This window comes from Anguilla rostrata, chromosome 4, assembly GCF_018555375.3.
Source record: "Anguilla rostrata isolate EN2019 chromosome 4, ASM1855537v3, whole genome shotgun sequence".
Classification (NCBI taxonomy): Eukaryota; Metazoa; Chordata; class Actinopteri; order Anguilliformes; family Anguillidae; genus Anguilla; species Anguilla rostrata.
In genome coordinates, this window is record NC_057936.1 from 40,897,182 (window position 1) to 40,924,827 (window position 27,646).

The following is a 27,646-nucleotide window of genomic DNA, read 5'->3' on the forward strand; positions in this document are numbered from 1 at the left end:
GGGTGGTAACTAAATTGCACACACATCACTGACATTATTCAAATTTTTTAGCCCGATGTAGGTTTGTGCCTCAGTCATCAGAGATGACTACAGGTCATGTAATGTCATTACATTGAATGATTGGATTCGGTTTTGAGCGGTGCCTCTAAGCCGACCTTTCCCTCCAGGGGCCTCATTTCTAAAAATGTTCTTGGATTCAATCTTAAATATAATCTTAAAATCAATTCCCAAGTTGTTTTATGATTTATAAAAAATAACTTTTGAGTGAAAAAAGTCACTTGCATTGGTTCAAAGTGATGTACAAATCTCAAATGAACTTCAGTTTGAACCCATGTGCACCCAAATGCTTTACATTTACCCTGTTTTGTGAAAGCTGCCAACAACAGCCATTTTCTTCTTAAGTTTGCATTTCAACATTTTGATCACGGCAAGAACTATGAATTAAATGTTTTTCTTAAAGCGCATATACAGCCCACTGGAGATTCATGCACAGGCCTCAAACATGCAGTACCTCCATATACGCAGCAGGAAATTAACTTTACTAGTGTAAACTAAGTAGAGATACGATCATATCCACATCAAAGTGAAATTTTCTAAATGCCTACTTGGTCATGGTCTTCTGCATAAGCCACGATTTAATATGGTTTACTCATAAGACCTTTTTATAAAAGAGGCCCCAGAACACAATCTGTTACTCCTGATCTGCACCAACTGTCCTCTCATAACATAACATAATGACGAGAACAGACCGTTCAGTCCAACAATGCTCGCCATTTTCCTAACTAAATTAGTCTCCTTTCCCTCCCCCACTTTAACCACAGATGATCTTGTATCCTTTGTAGAAAAGAAGTTAATGTCCTCTGTGATGATCCCTCACCTCCTGCCTGATCTGCTTCCCCACCTACTAACCTCACTACTCCTTTATCAAGGACGATTCTAACATCCCAATGCCATTCTACCTGAGCTGTCATACATTCCATCCCACCACTCTACGCAACAGCTGTGCAGCAACAGGCACAGTCCATACTGCTCTAAGAGGGCAGATCCAGTGGAGGGAATCTGTTACTCTCACTCAGAAAGACCCATTTTGAAATGTGAGTAACTGCGGGGGATGGTGCTCAAACTTCGACTCGAACTTGATCGGAAATGGATCTGGTCCTTGCAGGAATTTGATTCTGTTGACCCAGACAAAAGCATCCAAAACAACTAGATGCAAAAGAACACCAAAATAGTGTGAAAGGCCCAACAGAGTAGGGATGAGTAAGTATTCTTTTCAACATAACTCCTTATCCCAAAGCAAAACCTTCCACTGGTGTGTACAGCCAAAAAGGCTTGATTTTGATCTCATTTGTCTATGCTTTGTTGTATATATAGACAAATTAAGGTTTGATAACAAACAATATCTTATAATGAAGATTTTCATCTTTTTTCATGAATGATGAAAATAGGACAAGACAAGGCTATTCAATATTCATAATTAAGCAATTACCTCCAAAGAAATGCTTTCTGAAGACCAGGAGTAATTTGTCGAAGTTACATTTATTGTTCCATGTTAGCACATAGAATACCTTTATATAATGCTAGCCAAAGCATTTTAAAAAATGGAAGAGCATAGAAAACTGAAAGCCACAGTAATAATGTACATATGGACAGCCAAGAATTCCACTGACAGGAAACAATCTCTCCATTTAGTCAAGAATTCGTAATCTCTTTTCACTACAAACAATCCATTTATCCATCAATTAAGCTTTAAAAAAAAAGTCAAATAACCTTCCGGCAACTTTTTAAAAATAATTTTTATATTGCATCATTTCAAGAAGTGCAATGTTGATGAGAACATATGGGGGAAAATCAAAATGTACACATGCGTGGTCACGCATACACACACACACACACACACACACACGCATACATACTTTCATGCAAGTACCAGCAATGTGTTAGACTGGAATGATTATACATCAAAATATTTCCACTTCAGAGAATAGCACAAATAGTCATTTTTACAAGGGATGGACAAATATAAAATAAGTTGTGGTTAGTACTGTACATTCAAGAATGTACAGGTTCTGTTGCCCTTACATAAGAGTCAGTGGTGTTTTACATATTGACACAAAAGACACTTTGCAACTGTGATCTCAACCACAGGACAACTGTGTTCTTCTGGCCCACGTATGATGAGAAACTGAAAAATAAGCATTTACACTTCGCATTCACAATAAGACTGGCACAGTGGCTTGACATTGAAATGACTTGCTATTGGAAAAAAATGGAACAAAAGCTTTTTTCTTTATTTACATGTAGTGCAATGATTATGTGAATAAAAACAAGTCAAACACACACCGAGCGAGAGATGAGAACGAACGAATGGGCAGCTAAGCTGAGAAGCATAACTGCTCCAGCTCCCTGGCTAACTCGCCTGCAGGGGAGTGTGCCATCTCCTGAGCCTGCATGCTGACTCCAATTTCAGGAAGCAGGCTAATCTTACTATTTTTCAACAAAATAAAACTGGCAATTACATTGCCACTTGTATTCATCTTAAAAAACAAAATAAAAAGGGGGAAAACACCCCCGTTTATAAATGCTTAATTAACATTACATTTTACTTAACATAATTTAAAAAAGGTAATAAAAATGGGTCATATTTTATATTGGTCCATCCAAACCTGCCTGCCTTTTCAACCAGGAATTTTTTTAAAATTCTGTTGTGGCATATTCAAACTGTAATCACCATGCTAAGTACAATGATGGTGCTCATATAACAGGCACTGTCTTACTAAACTACAAGAAAACAGTGGGGGAAATAGCTGTCCCCATGTCCCATACCCAAGTGTCCCAGTACATCACACTGTAAATATCACAGTAACAATGACACTAATGACCACGCCCCCCCCCAACCCCCCCCGCCCCCCCCACCCCCCCCCCCCCCCCCCCACCGCCACATAACAAGAAAAATAATCACTTAGCATTTCTTTTCTGATAGATTAAACAAAGGTAGCATTTTGGCCGTTTCTGGGTTTGGGAAATAAACAATGTGCAAATGTTGAAAAGAAAGAGTAGCTAAAATATTTCAACCCCATCCAAGATCCAGCTCAGCAAAGATGTCTATATTCTCCAGAACTGTGTACCCTAAAAAATGGCCAACTCTAACTTTTTCCCCATAAAAATGACAGCATATTTTAGAAGGAACCAAATGTGCATAATAAAAGTCATTATTTCCTTTTAATCAGGTTTGAAACCTGACATCATAACCCTGTTCCCAAAATCAGTCATGGAAAGACTAAAGGAAGATGATACAATATTCTTTGAGAATTGGACAAACAAAAAATCCTTTCATTATACCTCATACCATCGTTACTGCTTTTAAAGCAATATAGGATTTAAAATCCCTGTTTCATCTTTAAAACCCTTATGGGTGTGTGTGTACGTATGTGTGTAAATACAGTATATGTATATGTGTATACTGTGTGTAAATACACACATACAGAAACACAGTCATGTATATATATAAACCTCATTTATGCATATTTTTTGAAGGTTAAAATTAAAATTTAGGTAGACCTGTACTGTTGCAAAATGTAGATAATATGCTTTTTTGTAATGCTAACCTTTAGCTACACTCTTAAATAACACTTTCATCAACAGGTAGAATTATCACTTCGATCATAAGACAGGGAAAAAAAACACTGTGTTCCAGCCATGGCTGCATCAAGTTCTTACTGTGATTTTTGTGAAGAATTTATACAGAGATGGAGGTAAAAAAAATGGAGAAAGAGATGGAGGATGAGAGAGAAACAGAGAGAGGGGAAACAGAAGTCCTCGAGCACGATGCAGAGATTCTGTTGTTTGAAAGACAGGTGCAAATGGGATTAATGGGGGAAACAGTGTGTGTTCACAGAGCAGACGGAGGGTTGGGCTGGGCAGGACAGGGCGGGGTGGGGGCGGAGCCTTCATCTCTTCCTGCGGCAGGTGCGTTTGTGGTCAGCGTGCCAGTGCTCCTGCTGGCATTTGATGGAGCAGTAGGAGGTGTTCCAGCAGCAGTGGTACATGGCCTCCTCCTCGCAGTTGTAGCACTGAGAGACACAGAACACAGCGTGACTGCCAACAGTCGCAAACATTGCTAAGAGCCTCCCTCGCACTCACTGTGCATGCACCAGACATGGATGAATGAGCAGGCAGCCAGGCTCTCAACTGCAACTGCCACAACCGTCGCTGAGCGAGAAGTCCATGTGACAGTGAGACACGTGGCTCAAGGCAATGAAGTGTGTGTATGTGTGTGTGTGTGCGTGTGTCTGAGGGAGAGAGCGAGAGAGAGACTCACCCACTGTTTCTTCTTGGTCTGGGAGATGAGCTGTTTGTGCTGTGACACCATCTTCTTCACCTCCTCCACTAGCTCCTCCTTGCACTTCTCCTTCACCTGTTTGCATTTTCGCTCCATCTCTGCCTGGACGCTGGAGACTGCCTTTGTCACCGCCTGCCTCTTCTCCTCTTCCATCTCCGTCCGCAACTTTTTACAAGACACATCATGGACATCTAGCATCAGAACCCATTGTTTACACTTAGGCTTCAGTAAATTCTGTTGTTTCTCTGTCACACCCCCCCCCCCCCCAGCACCCTGAGTTAAACAAGCTAGTCCATTGTGTTATGTTAACCATTCATTCAAGGAAACCACCTGAATCTCAACAGAAAATAATTCAAAAATAATTTCTATGAGAAGATATGTAACACCAATCTTCATTTTTTTGTTTTTTTGGCAGAGGGGAGGTCCCCTCCCCCTTACCTTCTCCAGGGCCTCCCTGACCACCCGCTCGGTCTCGCGCTTGTTGTCGGCTTTCATCATCTCCTTCACGTCACTGAAGATCTTGGTGTATTTCTCATGGCACTTATTTTGGCAGGTGCCGTCGCTGCTGGTCTGGGTAGAGCGGTGCAGGGTTCGTGGGGAAGCCACGCTAGCCCGCTTGGTCTGGGTGGAGACTGACAGCTTTTCTGGCTGATGGGGCATGGAGGGGATCTCCTGGCTGGAGCTGACCGCCTCCATTTCGGGCTCAGGGTCCTGAGATGGGGGTGCAGATGGAGTCACGGGTCACAAAAAGATGACAGGGTGTGCATGCTTATGACACCACATGCACATATGGGAACTTGAAAAAACAGACCTCCCTGTATAAATGACGGTAATGCACTATTGAGTTGCTCTTTCGAATAGCTCTATTCTCAGTTATTTCACAGACCTACAGCACCTCTTTTAATTCTGTCATAATCGTCACTGTCAGAAGTGCACTTATGGGGACAGTGTGCTTGTCTGCTCTCTCCCAAACTGACAGGGTCTCACTGCAGCAATGAGACAGGTTTAAAGTTATAAGCAGGCTTTCCAAAATGGCAGAATGAGGTAAAAGGGAAAAGGAGGAATGCATAAATCATGAGCTATGATATAGCCTTTCTTCCCTGGTCCTATTCTCCAATCCTGCCAAACCAAGACACAGTGTATGAAGCCCTGGCTTAACTGGTCTAGTCAGTCATTCCCGATATGTACAAGCCTGTATGTGTAAGATGGAGGACCGAACCACCTCGTCCACGCAACACACCTCCTCTTTGGGCTCGGGGTTCTGACTGCGCCGGCCTCTCTTGGGTTTGGGCTCCTGGCTGACTTTGAGCTGGAAATGACAGAAATAGATAGAGATTAAGAACTGTGTACGTGCAACACTGCATCTATAGAACTGTGCAAACTTTACGTGTCTACAACTACACATTTATACAATTGTACAATTATACAGAACCCTATATTGACAGCTATATAATTATGAAGCTACAGCTACAGTATAGAGCTACACAAAAATGCAATTCAGCAAAACAATGCGACAGAAAAACAATAGAGTGCCATGAAAAAGTACTTGCCCCCTTCCTGATTTCTTCTATTATTGCATATTTGTGACACTGAAAGGTTTCAGATCTTTAGACAAAATGTCTACAGAAACACTCAACAAAGGGAACCCAAGTAAAAAAAAACATATTTTTAAAATGATTATTTCATTTATTTAATGAAAAAAGTTATCAAATGCCCATCACCCATGTGAGAAAGTAATTGCTCCCTTAAACTTAATAACTGCTAGCACCACCTTTAGCAGCAATAACTGGAACCAAACCCTTACTATAATTTGATATCAGTAATTATAATATATATCATTTGAAATTTTAGCACACTCTTCTTTGCAGAGTTTTAATCTTCTTTGTAGGTTTTTGAGCATTAAATGCTCATTTCAGGTCCTGCCACAGCATCTCTATTGGGCTCAAGTAAGGACTTTGATTGGCCACTCCAAAACGTTAATTTTGTTTCTTTCAGCCATTCAGATGTGGATCAGAACAAAATTCATGGTTCCTTCAATAATGGTAAGTTGCCCAGGTCCTGAGGCAGAAAGCATCATTACACTGTGTGACTGTTGGTATGATGTTCTTACTCAGAAATGCTGTTTTCTTTACGCCAGATATAATGGGACCCATGTCATCCAAAAAGTTCCACTTATAACTCATCTGTCTATAGCATATTGTCCCAAAAACCTTGAGGATCATCCAGCAGCTTTTTTGCAAATGTGAGACAAGCATTGATGTTTATCTTGGTTAGCAGTAGTTTCCACCTTGCTACTCTGCCAATAATCCAATTTTTTCCCAGTCTCTTATTGTGGAGTCATGAACACTGAGCTTAATTGAAGATATAGAGGCCTGTAGTTCTTTGGCGATCTTATGATCTTTTATGACTTTGATGAGTTGTCGCTGCACCCTTGGCAAAATTTTGGCAGGCGAACCACTCCTGGGAAGATTCACTACTGTTCCAAGTGTTCTCCATTTTGAGATAATGGCTCTCTCTGTGGGTCAGTGGAGACTCAGGGCCTTAGATAAGGCTCTATAACCCTTTCCAGACTGATATATTTCATATTTCAACATTTTTCTCACCTCTTCTGGAATTTCCTTTGATTGTGTTTCCCTTACAGTCTAATATAAAATTTTGTCTAAAGATCTGAAAAAATTCAGTGTGATAAATATGCAATAATAGAGGAAATCAGGATGTGGTTAATACCTTTTACACTGTACTAATCATGTTTTCATATCATGATATATTGTAGGCAACTCACCCAGGATTTCTAGATGTGGAAGTGAAAAAAGTTAATTTTATTGTGTAAGGCAATTAATCATTAAAAACTTTTTAGAGCAATAACACCAAGGATATATGAGAGAGAACAAGTAAGCCATGATGCAATAACAATCCTATAATAAGTAAAACATCTAATAATAATAGTAATAATAATAATAATATCTCCATTTCATATTAACACCTGGTCATTGCTAATACTGGGAGAGGGGTGGGGTCTCACCTGGTCATTGATAATATTGGGAGACGGGTGGTGTCTCACTTGCTCATTGCTTGTGGAGGAGATGCCTGACTCTGCCTCTTCCTCATGCGGTTCCTCAGGGGCATTCTTACTCTTCCAGAACCTTCCCTCCCGCAGGAAGCGCTGGTGGAGCTCTAGCTCCTCGCAAGCCTTCTTCCAGCCCGTGCTCCTCTTCACCTGGAGCTGCTGTGCGCTCACCTGGATGTCCTGAGTGTTCTCCGCTGGGATCCACGCCCTGCCAACGCACCCGTGCACAGGAGCGTGAACACACGCTCCTCTCTCTGCTCATAAACACCGCCCCTCCCTGCTCATGCGCTCCCCTGCCTGAAAACCTGCTTCCTGCCCCGTCTCTCAGGTTCAGTACCTATTCTGTACCCCTAGCTGAGCTGGTGTGGGATAAAACCCAGAGCCTTCACCAGGGCTGATCAGAAGGCATAGTTCGGAACATGCCCTTTATTCAAAGGACACTTTCCCTGAGGCCTGTATAAACCATGCCATGGCTTCCCCTAAAACATCTGGGACATATCATCAGTGTACCATGACACATTCGTCCTTTCACACAACTGCTGTGCCTTTCTCTCCATTTCTCTCTTTCTCTCCCCTTTTCTACAGTACATAAACCATTGTCAATGTCTCCCTATATCTCTCTGTCTCACTCACACACATCCACACTTATCTCTCTGTTACTATCTGCCTCTTACCCACATGCTTTTTTCCCTTTTCCCTCTCTCTTAGACACATATACTCACATACATCCCTCTCAGTCTCTCTTTCCCTTGCCATTTTCCTCACACACCCCCATCCCCTTCTCTCTTTCTTTCTTTCCCTCTGACCTTTGATGTTGGTGACCGAAGAACCTCACGTCCACCTGGTTCTCCTCTCTCTGCAGAACCTTTGCAGGCCAGTATCCAAACCCTTTCATCTTAGCCCAAACCAGCTCATGGCTGGGTGCCTGAAAAAAAGCAAGTACAGGTAAGGCTGACGTGTTTTGCCTACATACAAGTCATGAATTAACTCTAAAATACACCTGTGCTTGAGCAACTTTGTCGACCCTTAAGCATCAGCAGTGAGCAATGGAGGCCGAAGAGGGTGCCCCTGCCCTCCTACTCTGTGTAGCAGACCTGGGTCAAATCCGTATTTGTTTTGGATTCAAATAATTTTCCACGCTTCACTGATCTTGTCTGGTGTATTGGAAACAATGAAATACTCTCAAAAAGTGCAAACCCTGCCTTCTGGTCATATTGGCAGGCTCAATTACACCAGGAAAGATCAACAGAACACAAAAAAGTATTTGAAACCAAAACAAATACGTATTTGACCCAGGTCTGCTGTGCAGTGTACCACAGATTTTCTAACCTAACCAAATGGTCAGCTCCTGCATTTCTGCTGTCATCTCAACTTCCCAGCCACTAGGTACAGTGCCTTTGGAAAGTATTCAGACCCCTTAACTTTTTCCACATTTTGTTATGTTACAGCCTTATTATAAAATTGATTACATTGATTTGTGTTCTCATCAATCTACACACAATACCCCATAATGACAAAGAAAAAACAGGTCTTTAGAAATTTTTGCAAATTTGCTAAAAAATAAAAAACTGAAAGATCACATTTACATAAGTATTCAAACCCTTTGCTATGACACTCAAAATTGAGCTCAGGTGCATCCTGTTTCCATTGATCAGTATTGATTAGATGTTTCTACAAGATGATTGGAGTCCACCTCTGGTTAATTCAGTTGATTGGACATGATTTAGAAAGGCACACTCCTGTCGATATAAGGTCCCACAGTTGACAGTGCAAAAAATGTCAGAGCAAAAAAACAAGCCATAAAGTCAAAGGAACTGTCTGTAAACCTCTGAGACAGGATTGTGTCGAGGTACAGATCTGGGGATGGGTACAAAAACATTTCTGCAGATTTGAAGGTCCCGAAGAACACAGTGGCCTCCATCATTCTTAAATGGAAAAAGTTTGGAACCACCAGGACTCTTCCTAAAGCTGACCGCCCGGCCAAACTGAGCAATCGGGGGAAAAGGGCCTTGATCAGGGAGGTGACCAAGAACCCGATGGCCACCCTGACAGAGCTCCAGAGTTCCTCTGTGGAGATGGGAGAAACTTCCAGAAGGACAACCATCTCTGCAAAACTCCACTAATCAGACCTTTAAGGTAGAGTTGGCAGACAGAAACCACTCCTCAGTAAAAGGCACATGACAACCCGCTTGGAGTTTGCCAAAAGGAACCTAAAGGACTCTCAGACCATGAGAAATAAGATCCCCTGGTCTAATGAAACCAAGATTGAACTCTTTGGCCACAATGCCAAGCATCACGTCTGGAGGAAACCAGGCACCGCTCATCACCTGGCCAATACCATCCCTATGGTGAAGCATGTAAAAGTAATGTAAAAGTTAGTCCAGAGAAATGTCCATTCACTCTTACTCTCTGAGATCTGTTGGTGAGGAAGAGTGAGAGTGAATGGACAATTCTCTGGACTAACTTTTACATCAACTGGCTCTCCCCAGGGCTATGTCCTCTCTCCTCTCCTATATATCCTGTACAAAGACAAAAGAAAGTAAAACAGAGCAGAAACTTTTCAGTTCCCTGCTCTGTAGCTGACCCGCCTTTCCAGCCAGGTCCAGCACCTCCAGCATCCCGGCGGAGGATTCCTTTCTTTTTTAGTGCTCAAACAAAAATGAAACAAAAATCATAACTGCGCTCTCGGTGTTAGCTCCCGTTCTCGGCCCCTAAATGTGGAGAGCAGCACACCTTTAAGCACCTGGGCTGATTAGCTAACGCAGCTCAGGTGCGTGTGCTCTCTCCACTAGCCGGTGCAACCGAGACCAGTCCGCCTCTCCGGCAGACCAAATGCCACAGTGATATTTCATTTTTTTATTTTTAATAAATTTGCAAAAATGTCTATGCTTTGTCATTATGGGGTATTGTGTGTAGATTGATGAGAATAATACATTTTAGAATAAGGCTGTAACGTAACGAAATGTGGAAAAGGTGAAGGGGTTTGAATACTTTCCGAAGGCACTGTAGGACTATTAACAGGAGGACCCAGTGCCATATTACAGTATATTAATATCCACAGAGGTGTGCCCAAGGGCAAAAACATGGTAATGCCTCTTAACAAATATTTATACGGTGGCATTGGAATTAGGTGTTTTGCTTCAACAGTGGATATTTAATTCTTGTCTGATATCTCTAAAAAGAAATGCTTCCTGTCACAAACAGTATTATTGACAGGCACTTGGGCTTGTTCTGTGTTAACAGACTATTAACACAGAAGTTCCATTTTGGTCCACCTATGCTCCCCCTATTCTACTGAAAACAGAGTTGACCATCTTTTTACTCTATAGAATCTGCAGCTCCAGCCGGGCATTGAGCTCAGAGCTCTGCTGTACAGGAAACAGGCCATGGTCTCACACAAATGCTGAGAATAGTAAGTAGGTACTCACACAAGGGTAGCAGAACCAATTATCAGGCCGAGCGTTGGACAGGTAAAAACAGTTTTTACAGAGCTGGAGCTCATTCAGCTGAGAGGAGACAAACAGTGGTATGTGCGTTAAGTGCATAATAAAACCCAGAGCAGCTCAATGCTGAAAGTTACACTGTAATTTCTTTTTGAGCTTTTTAGGTTTTGACTGATGAAGACAAGCTTGTTGTCAAAATGTTAGTTTGCAGTTTGTTCGTAATAAAGCTGAATATCAGTGAGCTCCACACGTATTCCTTCATCTCAGCTTAGTGCTCTCTTTCAGAGAAGCTCAGAATCAGAATGTTATTTGGCAGATGTACAGTGATCTCCTTTCGATTTAAATGTCCTCTTTCATCTACTGCTTTAGGCCCACAGAGCATGAACTTCATGGAGAAAGTACAGTACCTCATGACAAGTATCGCTGTACAGCAATCTTGCTATCTCAGCTTGGTCACTGTGCACTGCAAAAACAGAAAAGAATTTAGATGATTTTATACTTAAATTGTAGACATGTATAATTAATAGTAAGTACATTGTTTCAGGTGATTTCATCTCAATTTAAGGTGCCTGTAATATTGTGTTGAGGTGTGATGTAATGGTTTGGGACACAGGGCATTTGATGGTCAGCAAAGTTAACATAAAATCTTCAAACTTTACAACAGGGTATCGGATCTGGGCGACAGCTCCACATGGCAATGCATTATTGGCTGCAGCATCACCCAGGGAGGGAGGGGTTAATTCGGGTGTGGTTGACCATATCTCATCGATCACCAATGACCTCTGCTGGTCAATGGTCCCAACAAGCTGCAAGTGACACATCTTTTTTCCCCCCAATTTCTTAAACTTCTAGCAGTCAGGTGAGAGTCCAAGAAACTGAATATGCCCTCTTAGGCAGTACGCTACTAATGGGTTCACACATTGACACACTCACTGATACAAACTTAAACACTCTTCTTTTCTCTTAATATTGTAAGTTCTGTGTGTTGTCCTCTTGTTTGTCCTCCATCAAGGACCACGTTGGAAACAAGTGTTTAGTACACTTTTACGTGTTGTCATCTGGCATGTATTCTTACCTGTACTTTGTATACCCAAATAAAAAAAACTAAATGCAAAAAATCCAATTTCTCCAACTCATGTTTGTGCTCAAATAATGGACTGTGGTTTCAAAAGAAGCAGCAGCTTCAGAGGACAGCACCTCCTCAGCTGTGTTCTCCTGAATTGAGGCGAAGGTGGCAGCAATAGATGCAGCTGGTGAATATGACTGGGCTTTACACATTGTGGAAAGGGAATATTTCAGATTTGAGTCCATGTATATCTATAAAAGGAAGTTTAGTGAGGTTCCCTGAAAAAGGGTTTCCCCCACCAATAAAATAATGTAATGTGGTTTCTATGCTATCAAAGTATTGACTCTCACCTCCGAACAGAATGGCCGTGTTGTGTACAATCAGCTTGGCATCAGCTTTGAACTCATCAAAGTTCTTGTACTTTCCTTCGGTGACATTCTGCAGACAAACAGGGAAGGATACTGTGACTCACAGCACGCAACACAGCTGGGGCGCAACACAGCTGGGGCCCAAAAGAGGGCGATGTGCCACATCCCTACCCACCATGAACTATCTTATGCTAGTTTCAAACAGACAGGTCATACATGAGAAGTCACTCAGCTGGGAAAGGCTGTTGTCACTGAGGAGGTGGGTGGTCATGGAAAGAAACGTCCACAGACAATTTTCATAAAAAGCCTTTTTTTGATTCTGACAAAGTTTGAGCAAATGGATGAACTAGCTTTCCACCTCAGCTTACCACATGTCCAGTGTACATCACACTATATATTTTTATTAAACCGGAAATTTTAAATTAATGTCAGATAATGCATCAATATGTTAGGCCAATCTACAGGAACACCATCCACCACCTGGAAATAATTGGTAAATATTTACTAAATAGCTACATGTCTGGTTTAGATCCATGATGTGAAAACATTGTTTTGACATGCTTCCATAAACTAGTTTGTTAGAAAGCTACTGCATTAAAGCCTAGTTGTGTGCTGGATAAAGGTGTCAAAGTTAAACATTTCATTACTATCCTGCAGTTCCTCCTCGGCCACAGGGTAAGATGATGAAAATGTTTGGTAACCTTTGCTGTGAGGCCCAACAGGATCCACCAGAAGGCAGTGGAGTCCTGGCCATGCAGGTCTTACCTCCTGTATGTTGGACACTTCCAGAGCAGTGTGGATTAGCCTTCTGTACATTGGATGCTTGGTGTCTTTGCCTTTCTTGTTCAGATCAACAGCCTGTGAGAGAGGCAGACACCAGAGCTGAGTGGGGTTTTACACCTGTCTTTAGTCATAGGTCCAATTATTACAGGCACTGCTAAGAGGACTTGTCACCGTGTCACCACAAATTGCAGAGTCGGTTGCAGGTGTGATTCATTGCTTAACATTTGGCAAAAAAATATGGCTGGCTTGGGCATGGTATGCATTAATCTAGGTCGCGTCATTTTTTTCCCCAAACCACTTTAGCACAAACCACGCCCAGTAGTTGCAATGAACGTTCAGAATGGATTCTATAGGTCAACACGATGAGAGCGCTGACCACGCCCTGTGGTTAAGAAAATAAGGCCTTACGATTTTTTTAAAAATGGCTTTTCCCTTTCCCCCCCCCTTATTTTCCTACACTGTGTTAAGTTAACTGCTTTCATGTACATGGATTAAATTTAATATTAATCTGAATGCACATATTGAAGGATCCATGCCATGGCATGTCATTTGCAGCAAATCAAATAAACAAGTGGGCTGGTGAGACGTCTTCAAATACAGTTGACAGTCAAATCTAATCGCAACAGAACAAGAACGTAGCATGCATTACATGTCAGTTTACTCAAATGTCTTCAAATAGCAAATCATGGAAGAAATCCAATGAATTGTAGCCAGCCAGCACGTGTTAAACTATACATAAAGTACCAAACTCGGGCGGCTACACATCGTGTTGACCAATGCAACTACGGGGCGTGGTTTGCGCTAAATCTTGTTAACCAATGTTGGAACTACAGGGCGTGGTTTGTGTTAGAATGGTTTGGGGGAAAAAATGACGCATCTGACTGCTGTACCCAAATTTGGTGCATGGATATTCAGGTAATTGGCATTTCATAAAAAACACATTATCAATGTACAAAAATGCCAAGTTACTCACACATACAAGACATACACCGTCTTTAACTCATTCATTCAAACTGGCAAAATCTAGGCCTGCCATTAAAAGTAGTGCTATCAAAATGACGCCAAGTTACTGTACTACAAACAATATAGGCTATCTTGCCTCACCAAAATGAAATAAGCTGTATTCCAAAGCAATGCTACCCAATGTTTCCTCAACTGTTTCAAGTCACTTGGCCCTGTGTTTTTTAATCTTATCATTTTACAATGTCATTCAAACTTTGTGTCACATGAAAGTGTCAAATATTTGTAATTGCCTCATGCAACACATTTAAATTCATGTACAAAACTGCTGGTGAATACCTACAGGAAGCATATTCCTCCACAAAACATATGACAATTGGAAGTAGTAGAACTGGAATACTTGATAGTGGAGAATAGGAGCATGTCCCAGCAGGGCCGGCCCTAGGATTTTGGTGGGCCTAAACAAATCTGTTTGAGCGGGGGTGGGGGTGGGGTGGGGGTGGGTGCTGTTGGATTCTGTCGAGTGGAGGGGGGGGGTCACTTGTTAAAATCCTTCTTGCATTACATTGTTATGAAATGTTCCGTTGCTATTCCATTTAAAACTTATACCGCTAGTTCCGCAATAGGGGATGAATGACATAATTACAAAAATAACGTTATTTACCTTAGATAAACATTGGATCGTGTGGCCCCCCTCGTGGTCGTGTGGGCCCCCCCCTAACGGTTGTGGCCCTAAACAACTGCATAGAGCGTTTATGCCACAGGCCGGCCCTGTGTCCCAGCAATCTTTGCTTTTGATAAAATAACAATAGTACGAGAGAAATGAGGAGAAATTATGAAACTGAGTAGTTGAAATAATATGCTTTTAGCAGAATGGGCATGTAGGTGAAGTTTGACATGATCACAGACTATAGTGCAAAGTAAATGAAGTGACCATGAGTGAGATGAGTTTCCTTATTGAGCGGTATATATATAACAGATGGTATAAGGAATCACTCATTAAAGTAGTGGGTGAAGTACCGTGTCATATTGCTTAGGAAATCTATTGCACTGGTGTACTTTTGTCATGTTCACTATTAATAGTTATAATTATGATTGAGTCATGATTTTAAATGTAATGTTTTAATGGGGAGTTGCAGACAGTACATACATAGTAATTGTTTGTATGTGGGTAGATAGAGAACAGGGCGAGGTAGCTTGAATGTAGAAACGTGGCATTTGCTGATAAGAACTTTTTCTACAATAGCCAAGTGAAGAAATATAGTTAGTAGAAATGGCACCGTGGTCAGCTGGTGAAACTTTTTAAGAAAATAAATACATTTGCCGTCATGAAATGCACATGGCTGCGCGTGAGTGACTTTTGGTAAAGCAAATATAAGTGTAAGAAAACAGTGTAAAATATGAAAACATCTGCCTGAGGGCGAGGTGGGATTCGATACTTCGACCTCTGGCTTTCCAGTGTGTAAATTTGGCAGTGCGCCACCATGACATAACTATTCAATGCGTGAAATTTCATGGTGAAACATGTCCGTGGTTTTAAAGAAGAGCACAGCTGAGCTCTGGTTGAATCCATATGGCCTGGCGATATTGTAGCCGGTTAAGTGAACGTGCAGATGGTATGTCATAATGCAGTGTGTACGTTCGGTGAACGCCAGGTAGATGTGGTGCAAAGGCAACTGTTGAGAAGTAATAGACAATTATTAGTGAGCAAAAAAGCACGTTTAAGAAACTTGCTGGAGGTAGGGCTTGAACCTATGACTTCATGATCTGTAGACTGTGACATTTACCACTAAGCCCCGAACGGACTAGCTGTTGAAACTAGGAAATTTCTTGGGTGATAATAGAAGAGCTCCTGTTGAATGCATATGGCTTTGCAATATTGTATCCGGTTAAGTGAACATGTGGATGGTACATCATAATGCAGTGTATACATTCGGTGAACGCCGGGTAGATGTGGTGCAAAAGCAATAATTCAGAAGTAATAGACAATTCTGTGAGGAAAAAAGCAGGTTAAAGAAACTTGTTCCAGGGGGGGCTTGAACCTAAGCCATGAATGACTAGATGTTGAGACTGGAAATTTTTCAGAGTAAAAAGATATGGTTGTTTTGCGTGTGCATGCAAGATTTTGATTGGCTCGTGTATGTGAAGGATTGGCTGGTGTCCGTAAAATGTTCAATGGGGAGACATTTTGTTTGTGGGATAGGCAGCAGGAGAAAGAAGAAGAAGGAAAAAACGCAAAATCCCCTTAGTTTGGGGCTTTATTGTGTGGACATGTGAAGTTGTTTATGAATTCTGTCTGTTGAAATGGGGTGAGAATGTACAGAATTTACTATTTTTAAGGGTTGAGTGTCTGTGGCTGTTGTGGTAATTTCTGCGGGGAACCCGGAAAAGTGCCAAACTCTTGGCGCTGTATAGGTATGGGACATGCCGCCCCGCAAAGGCATAACTTGGCGGGATGGCATACCTGCCATCCCAATTTCAAGGACAGAATCAAGTTTACCAGAAATAAGCTGTCATGTAAGCTATTTTCTGTTTCTGCTCAGTAAGACTATAGAAAGCAACAATAAAATGACATCAAACTAATTAACATAAAGTTGGGGAATATTCTGTTGAAGAAAAACCCATACTATAAATTTGTTTAAAACTACTTTTCTACCGAATGTGCCTGGTAACCGTTAGCTTTATCAAGCCTACAGTTTGCAGTTTGTAGCACTTCAAATGAAAAAGGTCGCATATGTGAATGGTTTCTGAGTTCTCCACAAATGGAATAGCAAACCCAGCCTGTAACATTGTGCTAGTTTCTCAAGTTTGTGGCTGTTTTTAATTTGCCTATTCATGCGGTTCTTTTAGCTTAATGTTTACAAAGCATTAGATCTGTAGCGGCATAAATAAGCAGAGATGCTTAAATATTTTTTGTGAGTTTTGATGCATTGGACAAACTATTTAAAGGTTTTAACAGCTGGGAATTAAATGACACAAACACTGAAGACTGTGAATGAAATGAATGTCTGTATAGGAACACCAAGTTTATTTAACAGTCTGAAACACCAACTACCATCCAATATTTGTTAATTCAACTGTCACCCATTTCTGGGGCAATATGGAAATATGAGCACCCACTGAATATGGTGAGCTTAGACCATTGAGGCGATACTGCTCTGGCAGGCTAACTGCTAAGCGCTAGAGACTCATAATAGAATGGCACCTCCCACCCCAGTGAGCTGGTGTGTTCCCAGGTGGTTTGTGATGGGAGGTTCTGTTTTGAAACAGGCCCAACAGGAATTCTGGATTTGCTAATATCTATAATGGCAGTAAATAAAGGTTTGCTTACTGACACATTTTAAAAGCTCTTGGATTGACTAACACACTAGACCCCAAATATCCTTTCAGAGGGCATAGTCAAAAACAAGAACGGTAATGGTAAAATAGCACCAACAATCTAGACATTTTACATATTTTATTTTCAGCAAACAATTACTGAATGCCATTCAATACCTCATAGTGTTAATTAGTTAACCAGTCAGGTAGCTAGCTGCCAGATAAGAAATAATTGGCCACAAGCTAGGCAACATCCAGCTAACTTTCGGCAAGCATAGCTACTGGACTACTAGCTACTGGGTACTCCAGATGGTCATGTTGTGGCTATTGAGAGAAACGAGGTTGAGGTTTGCTCAGTGGCAGCTATAGCAAATGCACATTATCAAATGCTCATATCCAGTCTAAAGAAATCTGATTACCCTCATGGGACATTGATTACAATACTGCTTTGTAGATTTAAAAAATATATATAGTTTTTTTAAGACAAATGTTTAGTGCAGTCATGAGAAGATGGGTGTTGTGGGGAAATCTCACCCTCTCCTTCATACGCTGAACGATGAATCGCAGATACCTGCCCATTTCCTGCTTATTCAGGATCTTCTTTTTACTCCCCTGTATGAAACAAATAAATAAAAAATAAGAATAACATCTGGATCCTAACAGTATCATCTAATCAACTGATTCTGCTTCAGGAGCCATTGGGTTCATTTTTGGTCAGCTCCACCAAATTTCATATCCTCGGGTTCTAAGGCATGCTAAGCAGCACAGAGGGGTGGGCTATCCAACATTGATGTGTTCCACAGACTGGACCTAAGGGTTAGGGGTGGGAGGTGGGGAGTGGTGAGGTTTGGTTTTGTTGTTGAGGGCGGGGCTACCTTGCACACTGCACACTGCCAGTGGGCTCCTCCATCCCGAGGCTTGTATTCCTCGGACAAACACTTGAGGTGGTAGACACGGAAGCAGTTGTCACATGTCAGCACGTCACCAGGCAGGTGGCACTCAAAGCAGTACCAGTCGTGACTCTCGGCCTCCCAATCCTAGAAGACAGAAGGCAGAGAAGATCTCACCCCCCTCTGACCTCCCCACGCTGCCCAGGCTCCCTGCTCCTTCAACCGCTTTACAGAACAGCACCCACTCGGCTCCCCTTTGTGTACCATGTGCCTGTACTGAGGCTAACGGCCATTTTGGTACGCAAGTTCCACACAGGTCATACAGAGCCACTACCAAGGCAAAGCACTGAGTACTTCTTATTTCCATATTTGGTCACACCAAGTACAGCTGCACTCCCCCTTTCAACCAGAGTTACACTTGCCATGTTCCACAGCATCTCAACTGCAAATATAATTCCCCAAAACCTTCACAGCAAGAAAAATAAAATAAATTTAAAAATAAACACCCATTCTCATATTCCAGCCGTGCTAGTGGTTGTGTGCGCCAGTTCCTACACTGCATCTTTAATCTATACCTAAAAGAAGGTAATACTTGTAGCCTAGCTCCATGACCAACCCTGCAGAACTGATAAATGGCCCCAGATGACCCTGAAGATCTTCGAACTCCAATCAGGATTGCAGCTTGTGCCACATGCCTCTCAAACAAACTCTTTATAAAAAGTAAAAGGGGGCAAATAATAAATATCTCACTACCCCAGTGTCTCCAGAGAATACACAGGAAAGATATGACTTTGCAGAAGCTCGCTCTGTAGCAGAGGCATTCAGAACCCTGGAAAGGGGAAAGGGTGGTAGTTAAATCACGTGACTTTCTGAGTGCTGCACCTGTCAGACATGTAATTCACAATTTGGCCGTTCTCAGCCATAGGAAGCTTCAAAGTACTCGGCCAGCATAGCCCGGAGATAAGACAAGCAGGGACTGGGGGGTTACATCTCAGGTGTGAATGTGTGCGTGTCTGCGTCAGAGAGGACGTCCATGCCCCTGCTCCCTCCTCTTTTTCACTGGTTAAAATATGCGCTTTCTTTGAGTTAAGTTAGTACATTTTTTGGGCCACTTGGAAGGAAGAAGTCTTGTAACAGTTGGAAGAGGGCATCTGAGCCCTGCATCTATGTGTGGCGTTCTACGTTCCATCTCTGGTTTTTTTGGAATATTCGGCCGTCCTTTGGTTTCTGCATTTTGGTTTACTTGGGGACAAATGATGTGGCTTGGTATCTTCTTTCATTCAAGATATCTGCAACCTTTGTTAATTGTTTTAAGGTAGTTGAACCTCGTCTTTAGATTAGACGTGAATATTTTAACTTGTAACTTGTTGTAACTTTATAAATTTCTTAATTTCCATCTGGTTTTGAGTTACATTTTGATAAAGGTTGATCCAAACAGTTTGCCCTGCCTATCAACGAATTTGGTGATTTGACTTGATAATTAATACCTTTGATAATAATTACCAAATTAAATAATTTTTCATGTTGGGTAAGTGAGGTGTTTTAACGAATGATGTACTTGGGTTTGGTTTAATGAGTGCTGGATGTCAGACGAGGGTGTTAAAAGTTGAATCTGCTGGGTTCGGAAAATTTAATATATTTTAATTGATGCTCACCTTGCTGACACACTATAATGATGTAGCTGTCACTCACCACCGTCAGTGAAGCCTACACTACTTTCAATCAGATATGGTTTTAAAACAAGGGCTCAGGCTAAGAACTGGCAATGTAGCACAATGGTTTTAGAACGGCGTGTGTAACTGGGTGAGGTCACAGGTTCGAATCACAGGCAGATGCACCGCATTTTGCCCTTGAGCAAGATATTTAACTTTAATTGCTTCAATCCATAAAAAGCTGTATACATTAACTATGTGTAAAAATACAAGATGTGTAGTTCACTCCGTATATGGGCATCTCTAAAAACTAGTTCTGGGAATTGTCACAATTAAGATCAAGATACACTGCCAACTGAAATACACGACTGCAACAGTGAGACAATCTGAGGCATGTGGTTTCTTGGACCAACGTAAAAGACGCCTCCTGATTGGGGGGATCTGTTCTCTCCTATCAGCCTGTGTCCACATCAGTCTCGCCCGGTTGTCACTCCATCTGTGTAAACAGCTGCAGCCTGGCCTGTCCTTCTGCTTTTTTCCTTTTATTATTTCTTGGCACGTGGACTCAACCTCTTCCGGGCAAAAACAATGGAACAAAAAAAACAAAGAGGCTACAGCTGAGTTCTCGGAATGAGGGAGAGAAAAAAAGACACACCAAAGCAATTACAATTCAGCCTTTCTGTAAGCAGAATCATACAGGGCCAATCTTGTACAACCACAGTCAGTACGCCCAAAAAATCCAGACTATGGCCTTGCAAACATCTCAACTGCGTTTTCACTCATCAAATCTATATATGTATGTATGCCAATGTTTACCAAATTCATTGCCAAATGCTAAATAGGTATGCAAATAAATAGTATTTACTTGGGGACAAATGATGTGGCTTGGTATCTTCTTTCATTCAAGATATCTGCAACCTTTGTTAATTGTTTTAAGGTAGTTGAACCTCGTCTTTAGATTAGACGTGAATATTTGTTGTAACTTTATAAATTTCTTAATTTCCATCTGGTTGTGAGTTACATTTTGATAAAGGCTGATCCAAACAGTTTGCCCTGCCTATCAACGAATGGTGATTTGACTTGATAATTAATACCTTTGATAATAAATTAATTGCCAAATGCTAAATAGGTATGCAAATAAATAGTATTTACTTACTTTTTAACCCAAATATTCACGTTCATACTTTCCAGAAAAAAGTCGGGATATTGCTTTAAGAATGTGACTGGCCACAAAGCAATGACGACAGCCAACATCCTCTCACAGCGCCTCCTGGTGGAATGGGAAAGACAGTTCTCCCAGACCCAAGTGATCAAGTTGAGTTACTGTAATTGTGCATCCGTTTCATAATTTTACAGCCAGGTTTTGCTTTATCCACATCTTAAAATATTCAGTGTTAAATCTACTCTTACATGGTACATATGGTCCCTAATGGAGTTGAATTAACACTGAACATATTACTGTGTAAGGCATTTAATTCTCCCCTTTGTCCCCTCTGTAAGGATATTTATGTCTCTTTGGTGAAAGATTAAGTTGTAAGAGCACTCACAGCATATAAATATATTACTACGGTTTCAAACCTACACACATATCCTTCCTTAATGTAGTGCAAATATCTCCTCTGTTCCCCCAGTGTAGACATCCAATCAATCATCCAGTGGTGTACATCAATTTCCCTGTTTTTAAGTGATGTTCCATCGCTGGCTGTTCGTAAAAGTAGAATGCGTTAACTGGTCAGACAGGGTAAAAGCAATAGCCAGCAGTAGATTTGGAAAGAATTTGCTTCACCAGATTGCCATGCTTTCTTGAGGACCGAAATAGTGTTTAATTGAGAGAAATTAACTGACCGCTTGTAAGTCTTCATTACCAAAATTCATAAGTCATTTAGTAACTATACTAATTGCATTTATAGCTATTAGGCAGACTTTACTCATGTTTAGAAATTAGAAAATATTTCCTAATTTTATTAAATATTTCTAGCTAATATACATAATATATAGCTAGAAATCAAGATAGCGAAATCATAAGTTCCAACAATAAACCAATCTATTTACATTTTTTGTATTATTCAAACAAGGGAAATTGACATCTATATAACAACAGGCTAATTGGTCAGGTGAAAACAAGACACTGACAGATAAAAAAAACTAGACCAGCCTAACATGCTAATCTGAAAATGAACCTTTTATATTTCTGAACCACAAAGGTACTGATATTGCTATTTTCTGAATCCACAGCTGGTTATCCTTCCTTCGAATACATAGCCTGTGAGGTTACTTTCCCAATAAATCAGTCAAATAAATTGTACAGTACTTTGATTTTCATTTGGAATGTTGATGCAATTTGGATCTGTTGCAATTAGGGTTAAAGCTTTCAACTTCAAAGAATACCATTGCAATTCAAAAAGGTGAAGAAACAACCTTTACGGTAGCAAAGCAATCCAAGAGAGGTATGTAATGTAATGAGGTAGGAATTAATGTTTTTTAACGTTTTTTTTTCTTTTTTACATTCCATTAAGTCACTGAAGAAGGACAGCAGTGTAAGATTATTTATAATGTTTAAAGGCTCTTAAATAATCTCAATTATTATTATTTTTAAAAGAGAAAATGAGTGCAAAGCTCTCAACTTTCTTGTTCCTCCATGAAGGCTGATCAGCTTGACTGAGCTTAACCAGACCATGTGAAATATTCATTGCAGAGTACAATATTCAGTACATATGGTCCCTATAATATCAACACTGGACATTTTACTGTGTGCCTGCGCACAGTGGGTCAGCCTACTATAGATTTTGAATGGACTGGTTTCCCACAAAGCAGAAACTGTCTCGTCCCTCTCCTACAAGACACATACTGGGGAGAAAGAGAGATCTCACACACACAGACGCACACGCACGCACACATGCGCGCACACACACACACACACACACGTGGGCACACAAACATACACACAAACACACACAGAACATTCTTCACAAACTACCATTCACAAACTACTATTAGGAAAACTATTCAATCTATTTCCACAAGCAACACTAAGAACTTTCACTTATATATGCTTGCTACAAACCTTTGTTGGTATATTTCACACATAGTGAGGGTTACAGTGAGCATTATGTGTGTTTATCGTGAAGAAAAGATTATGATTCCTGAAGCAATGCTAATTGGTTTAACACAGTGAGACTGATTTGAGTTGCTTCAAGAAAGGAAAATAAACATGAAAAAAATAGGAAAACTCTTTTAAAAAACCAGACCTATAAATTGTTTAGTCATCTTTATTGTGTTTTAAGCAACTTTACAGATGAGTAGCGAGCAGATATTTTAAAAGTCATAAATCAACACTGGGCCATTCCGCAACAAATTAGTCATGAGTACTCAGAGGCACTGCTTTGGAAGTTTAAAGAGACTTGCTATTGCTGCCAATGTTTAGCCTGTCTATTGCTTTGCAGGTAACTGATTTATGTAAGCATCCTGATTGGTTCAGCTCTTCAAGGTTGGCAAAGATGTGGTCAATTTGAGTTGAAGGCGTTTCAGAAATTTACACCTTCTACTAAAAGGGGAAAGGGCATTTAGCTGAGCAACACAGCATATTGTCCTTGAGTGAGCAATTCCATTTTTTTATACATCACTAAGAGGTAGAGGTAGTTATGAATTAATTCCACTAAAAACAGAAATGGCATAACTATATATATTACTCAAAGCTAAGGCCAAAGTGGCATACAGGGTAAGTTGGAACATTCCTTTTATTTATGATTGATCAATGCTAATCAATTAATGCAGCAGTTCAACAAAAAAAGAAAATGATCTGGGAACTATGAAGGTATTCATATTATAATGTGAAAATGGACCTTGGGGGCTGAACATTGACAAATTGCACCATGGGCACTTATGGAACAAATTGAGCTGTATTTATTTCCACCCAGTCTATTTTCACATTTGGCAAAGAGATCAAGTTGAATCAACAGCAGGGCTGCACAGAGCACACGTGCCAGTTTGTCACGAAATGACCATGTTAGTAGAAGAAACTGATTTAAAAAAAACCGATGCACCCTTACCTTTCTTTCTTCAGCTTCCGGGTCCTGTGATAGCAAGCGATCCAGAAAACACTGTTTAAAAGCCTGTGGCATTCCTCAGATGTGCTACGGACCTGACATGAGAGCTACACCTAATCGTTACTGGGGGGAGGAACTCATCCTCTCTGATACTGCGGGGAAAGCGAGTGTCCAGGGGTGGAGTACACCAGAAATCCGGGCGAAATCCCACACAAAAACTGCAGAGTCAAAGCTGATAGGAGGCACACCAATCACACATAAATCTAAACCCAGAGGTCAGGTGTGACTACTCCTGCATGGCAGAAAAAGTTAGACATGGATTGTTGAAGGGAGATCTAAAATTCACTTTGGTAATAAACTCTCCTTGAATTGAAAAGCTTGTGCTTTCTTGACATTTGATTGAACTGGTATTGCACAAATCATGTGCATAGCAATATTTTTATTGTTTCTGACAGCACCTGCTGTATGTAGTAATCTTGCTTAAAGGGGTGCTGAACCCACATTATAAACTTACTGATGACATTTATTGATATAATGACTGGGCTCATTGGTTAATTACCCATGCTGATCAATTAATCGCCCACCTAACTTGAGAACAGCTGCTGCACACATCAACAGGGAAACCAACCGTGCCTCAATGTGTACCCAGTGTGGAACACTGTTTCTAATTTGAACTGAAGGATTTGACTCCTCTAGAACAGACAAATCAGCACATTTTAGCACAGCCTGGGCAGCCAGCACACCTTCCAGCATCTGCAACAGCAGCAAACAGTTAGCTTCTAACACCTGTGAACCCAAAACATTTTACCACTACCAGTTCAGCACCAGAATGGGAGATCTGAAGGTGAGTCTAGCTGGTGTGTGTCAAATACAAAATCTTCCCAAAAGCACAAAGGTATCTCATTGGCTCAGTCATAGGTCTGTCATTCATACAACAGACAGAGCTGTGGTTTTGTGAGCTGAGATTAGACTTTACTCATCACAGCAGGCTTAGCTTGATATTAGTACAGACTGTGTGAGTAGACGCAGGGATTTAAACTGCACCCGTTTGGTGAACTCCACCCCTAGTGTTTAGCTTACAGTAGGGGTGTCCAAACTTATCTGAAAAGGGTCGGTGTGGGTGCATGCTTTTGTTTTAGCCCAGCACTAAAACACCCGATTTAACTATTTATTTAGACCTTAGTAAATAGAATCAGGTGTCTTTGTGTTGGTCTTAAATAAAAACTTGCACACAGACCGGCCTTATTAGGATAAGAAGAAAATACAGCTTAGCTACAACAATTTGCAGTGTTTTGATTGGGTTGCTATAAACATGTCAAGTAAGATGGGTATTTGAATTTAATCCTATGTAGTATTAAACAATCTTGTTAAAAATAAAAATAAAAAATTAAACATTTCCACATTTTTACCCACTGGGTAAAGCCCTATTAATAAAACACATAATGCGCAAGTGAAAGTGCCACATTTTTTTTGTAAGTTTGAGAAAAGTATACGCCTGAATGGACAGTTATAGAGGCACAAAAGTGTAAGATGATGAAATAGAAGGAAATTGTGTGAACTCTAATTTAAGGGCAAATTAGTTTTATTTATTGCTGAGGGCAGCATTAGATGTGATTGGTTCTATCAGGCACCCAATGAAAAAAAGGAGGAGAAGGGGTTATTATTCAACATGCCTGGACAGCAGCCCAAGTGGGCTGACCACAACACCTCCATGTACACTCACACTTCACTGTAGTGGTTAGTGTGATGCTCCCTACACATCACGCTCTACACAATAACACATCAAAATGCTTGACATTATTCAGTTCAATCCAAGAGAAGGGGGTTTAGGGGAAGGCAATCCTAATTTCTCTTGTTTCGTAATTTTTCATTACTTTTAATTTCAGCACTGCCCCTTCACTAACAAAATGCAAAATGTAACATCTTTACATCATGATGCGAGGTCAGGCTCACACTTCCTAGTGAAAATTACCTCAAAATAGCCAAAAACTGCCAATCTGTGTGAAATGTTCTGTTCTCATAAAAATCAAAAACTCCTATATATTACAAATTTTGTAATATATCCAGCTATATAAATGGGTATTTTGTAAAAAAAAAAAAAAATCTAGACAGAAGTATTCAAAAAATACTGTAAATAATGCCATTTAAAGATCCATATATTCCTCTCAAATTGAAATAGTGCACAATGTAAAAATTTCTATTGTACACAAAACATAAAATTTCTAAGGGTACATAAAGACCAATAGGTGATCCTGGTCAAATCACCCAGGACCATAAACTTTGCCCACTTTCTTTCGACCTTATTGAAGGTGCAGGTAAAATATTAAGCTGGGTAGAGGTATAATCAAGTCCAGTTATAATAAAAAGCTGCTAAAATGAGTTCATATTGATCTATGAGTCATACCATGCTGGCATTCATAATTAACTATACTGAAAAGTGAGAAACTGCAAGGGCTCAATGCTGTATTACGGTAGTCTGCCTATCCTTTTCATAAAGAGATCAGCATTTACTGTAGCCTGGCTTCCCATTTCATTAAAGGAGAGATATTTTCTGGAGCCTGGCTGTCCCTGTCACAAAAAAGATAGTTACTGTAGCTTGGCTGTCCCTGTCACAAACAGAGAGATGTTTATTGTAAGCCATTTGCCCATTTCACAAAGGGAGCATTTGAATTGAAACAGGAGGTGAAACAGTGACAAGGACAAGTCTGCTGTTAATGATGTCACTGTCCAAACAGACCAGTCAGCATGGTCTCCCTCCAAAACATGAACTGGTTTATACCCTGCTGGACAGCTGTAGAAGTACAAAAGGTTTTCCTTCCAAAGTGCCATTACAAATGTATGATGAAACAGGAAGAAATTACATGAATTCAAATATAATTAATTTGGGGAGGCACACAGTATGTTCAGTAATTCAAGCTGCCAGCCATTTCTAAAGGCCATCTGCACAGTGGCAGCCAGAGACACAGTGGTAAGCCTCAATTCGAAGTGTTTCAGTAAAAAGGTAGTTAGTAATAAGTAATTCAATAAAAAGCACAAATACAGTACATGTCAGAGCACTATAATGGGGAGACTTATAAAAGAACATGGATGCAACAATTTAAGGGAACGATAAATCTACTGTAATTTCTGTGAAAATAAAACAACAGCAGGAAATATAAATGTATAATACTACTATATAATAATAATACTTTGTATGAATTTCCATTTCCCTGCACTAGCTCAGTGATTTTATTGTGTTGATGTTGTCATGATGTTGTCCTTTTGTCTTCATGTGAACCCTGGCTGCAAAACAAATTTCCCCTGGTGGGACAATAAACATAACCTTGAACCTTATTATTATTATTATTATTATTAATAATAATAATAATAATTATTGTTATTATTATTATTATTATTATTATTATAATTATAATAATAATAACAACAACAACAATAATAATAATAATAATAATAATAATAATATAATCTTATCTGGTCAAGCATATTGAGGTTTTTAAAAATCATGGATACCATTTCCATCATAGATGGTGGTCTTTTGGATGGTAGTCCAAATTCTTTCTCTTGTAAACACAGTAACATTAGGTGGGAATGTGATGAAAAAGTGTTGTCCCTCTGTGCCATGTGGTGGGGTGGTTAAGGCTCATTCCCAGAAGGCTGTGGGGTTCATTCTCCTGGTAGGGTTTCTCAAGCTGAACTTAGCCTGAACTGTTT

At 40.5% G+C, this 27,646-nt stretch overlaps 1 protein-coding gene across 5 annotated transcripts in view; it reads right to left on the reverse strand.

Annotated features, from left to right (window-relative positions):
* Positions 1–1,520: 1,520 nt before the first annotated feature.
* Positions 1,521–27,646, reverse strand: part of LOC135253402 (zinc finger MYND domain-containing protein 11-like) — a 51,465-nt gene continuing 25,339 nt past the window's right edge. For 2 of the 5 annotated variants that reach the window (XM_064332664.1, XM_064332665.1), the window contains exons 4-16: positions 23,939–23,962; positions 18,223–18,384; positions 17,882–17,959; positions 13,052–13,144; positions 12,269–12,356; positions 11,260–11,315; positions 10,838–10,915; positions 8,216–8,334; positions 7,365–7,617; positions 5,565–5,651; positions 4,781–5,053; positions 4,322–4,507; positions 1,521–4,073 (exon numbers count right to left, since the gene is read on the reverse strand). In XM_064332664.1, coding sequence (XP_064188734.1) covers positions 3,951–4,073; positions 4,322–4,507; positions 4,781–5,053; positions 5,565–5,651; positions 7,365–7,617; positions 8,216–8,334; positions 10,838–10,915; positions 11,260–11,315; positions 12,269–12,356; positions 13,052–13,144; positions 17,882–17,959; positions 18,223–18,384; positions 23,939–23,962 — 1,620 coding nt within the window. In that variant the 3' untranslated portion in view covers positions 1,521–3,950. The remainder of the gene's footprint in view (positions 4,074–4,321; positions 4,508–4,780; positions 5,054–5,564; positions 5,652–7,364; positions 7,618–8,215; positions 8,335–10,837; positions 10,916–11,259; positions 11,316–12,268; positions 12,357–13,051; positions 13,145–17,881; positions 17,960–18,222; positions 18,385–23,938; positions 23,963–27,646) is intronic. The other 3 variants (XM_064332666.1, XM_064332667.1, XM_064332668.1) reach the window with 3 other exon arrangements.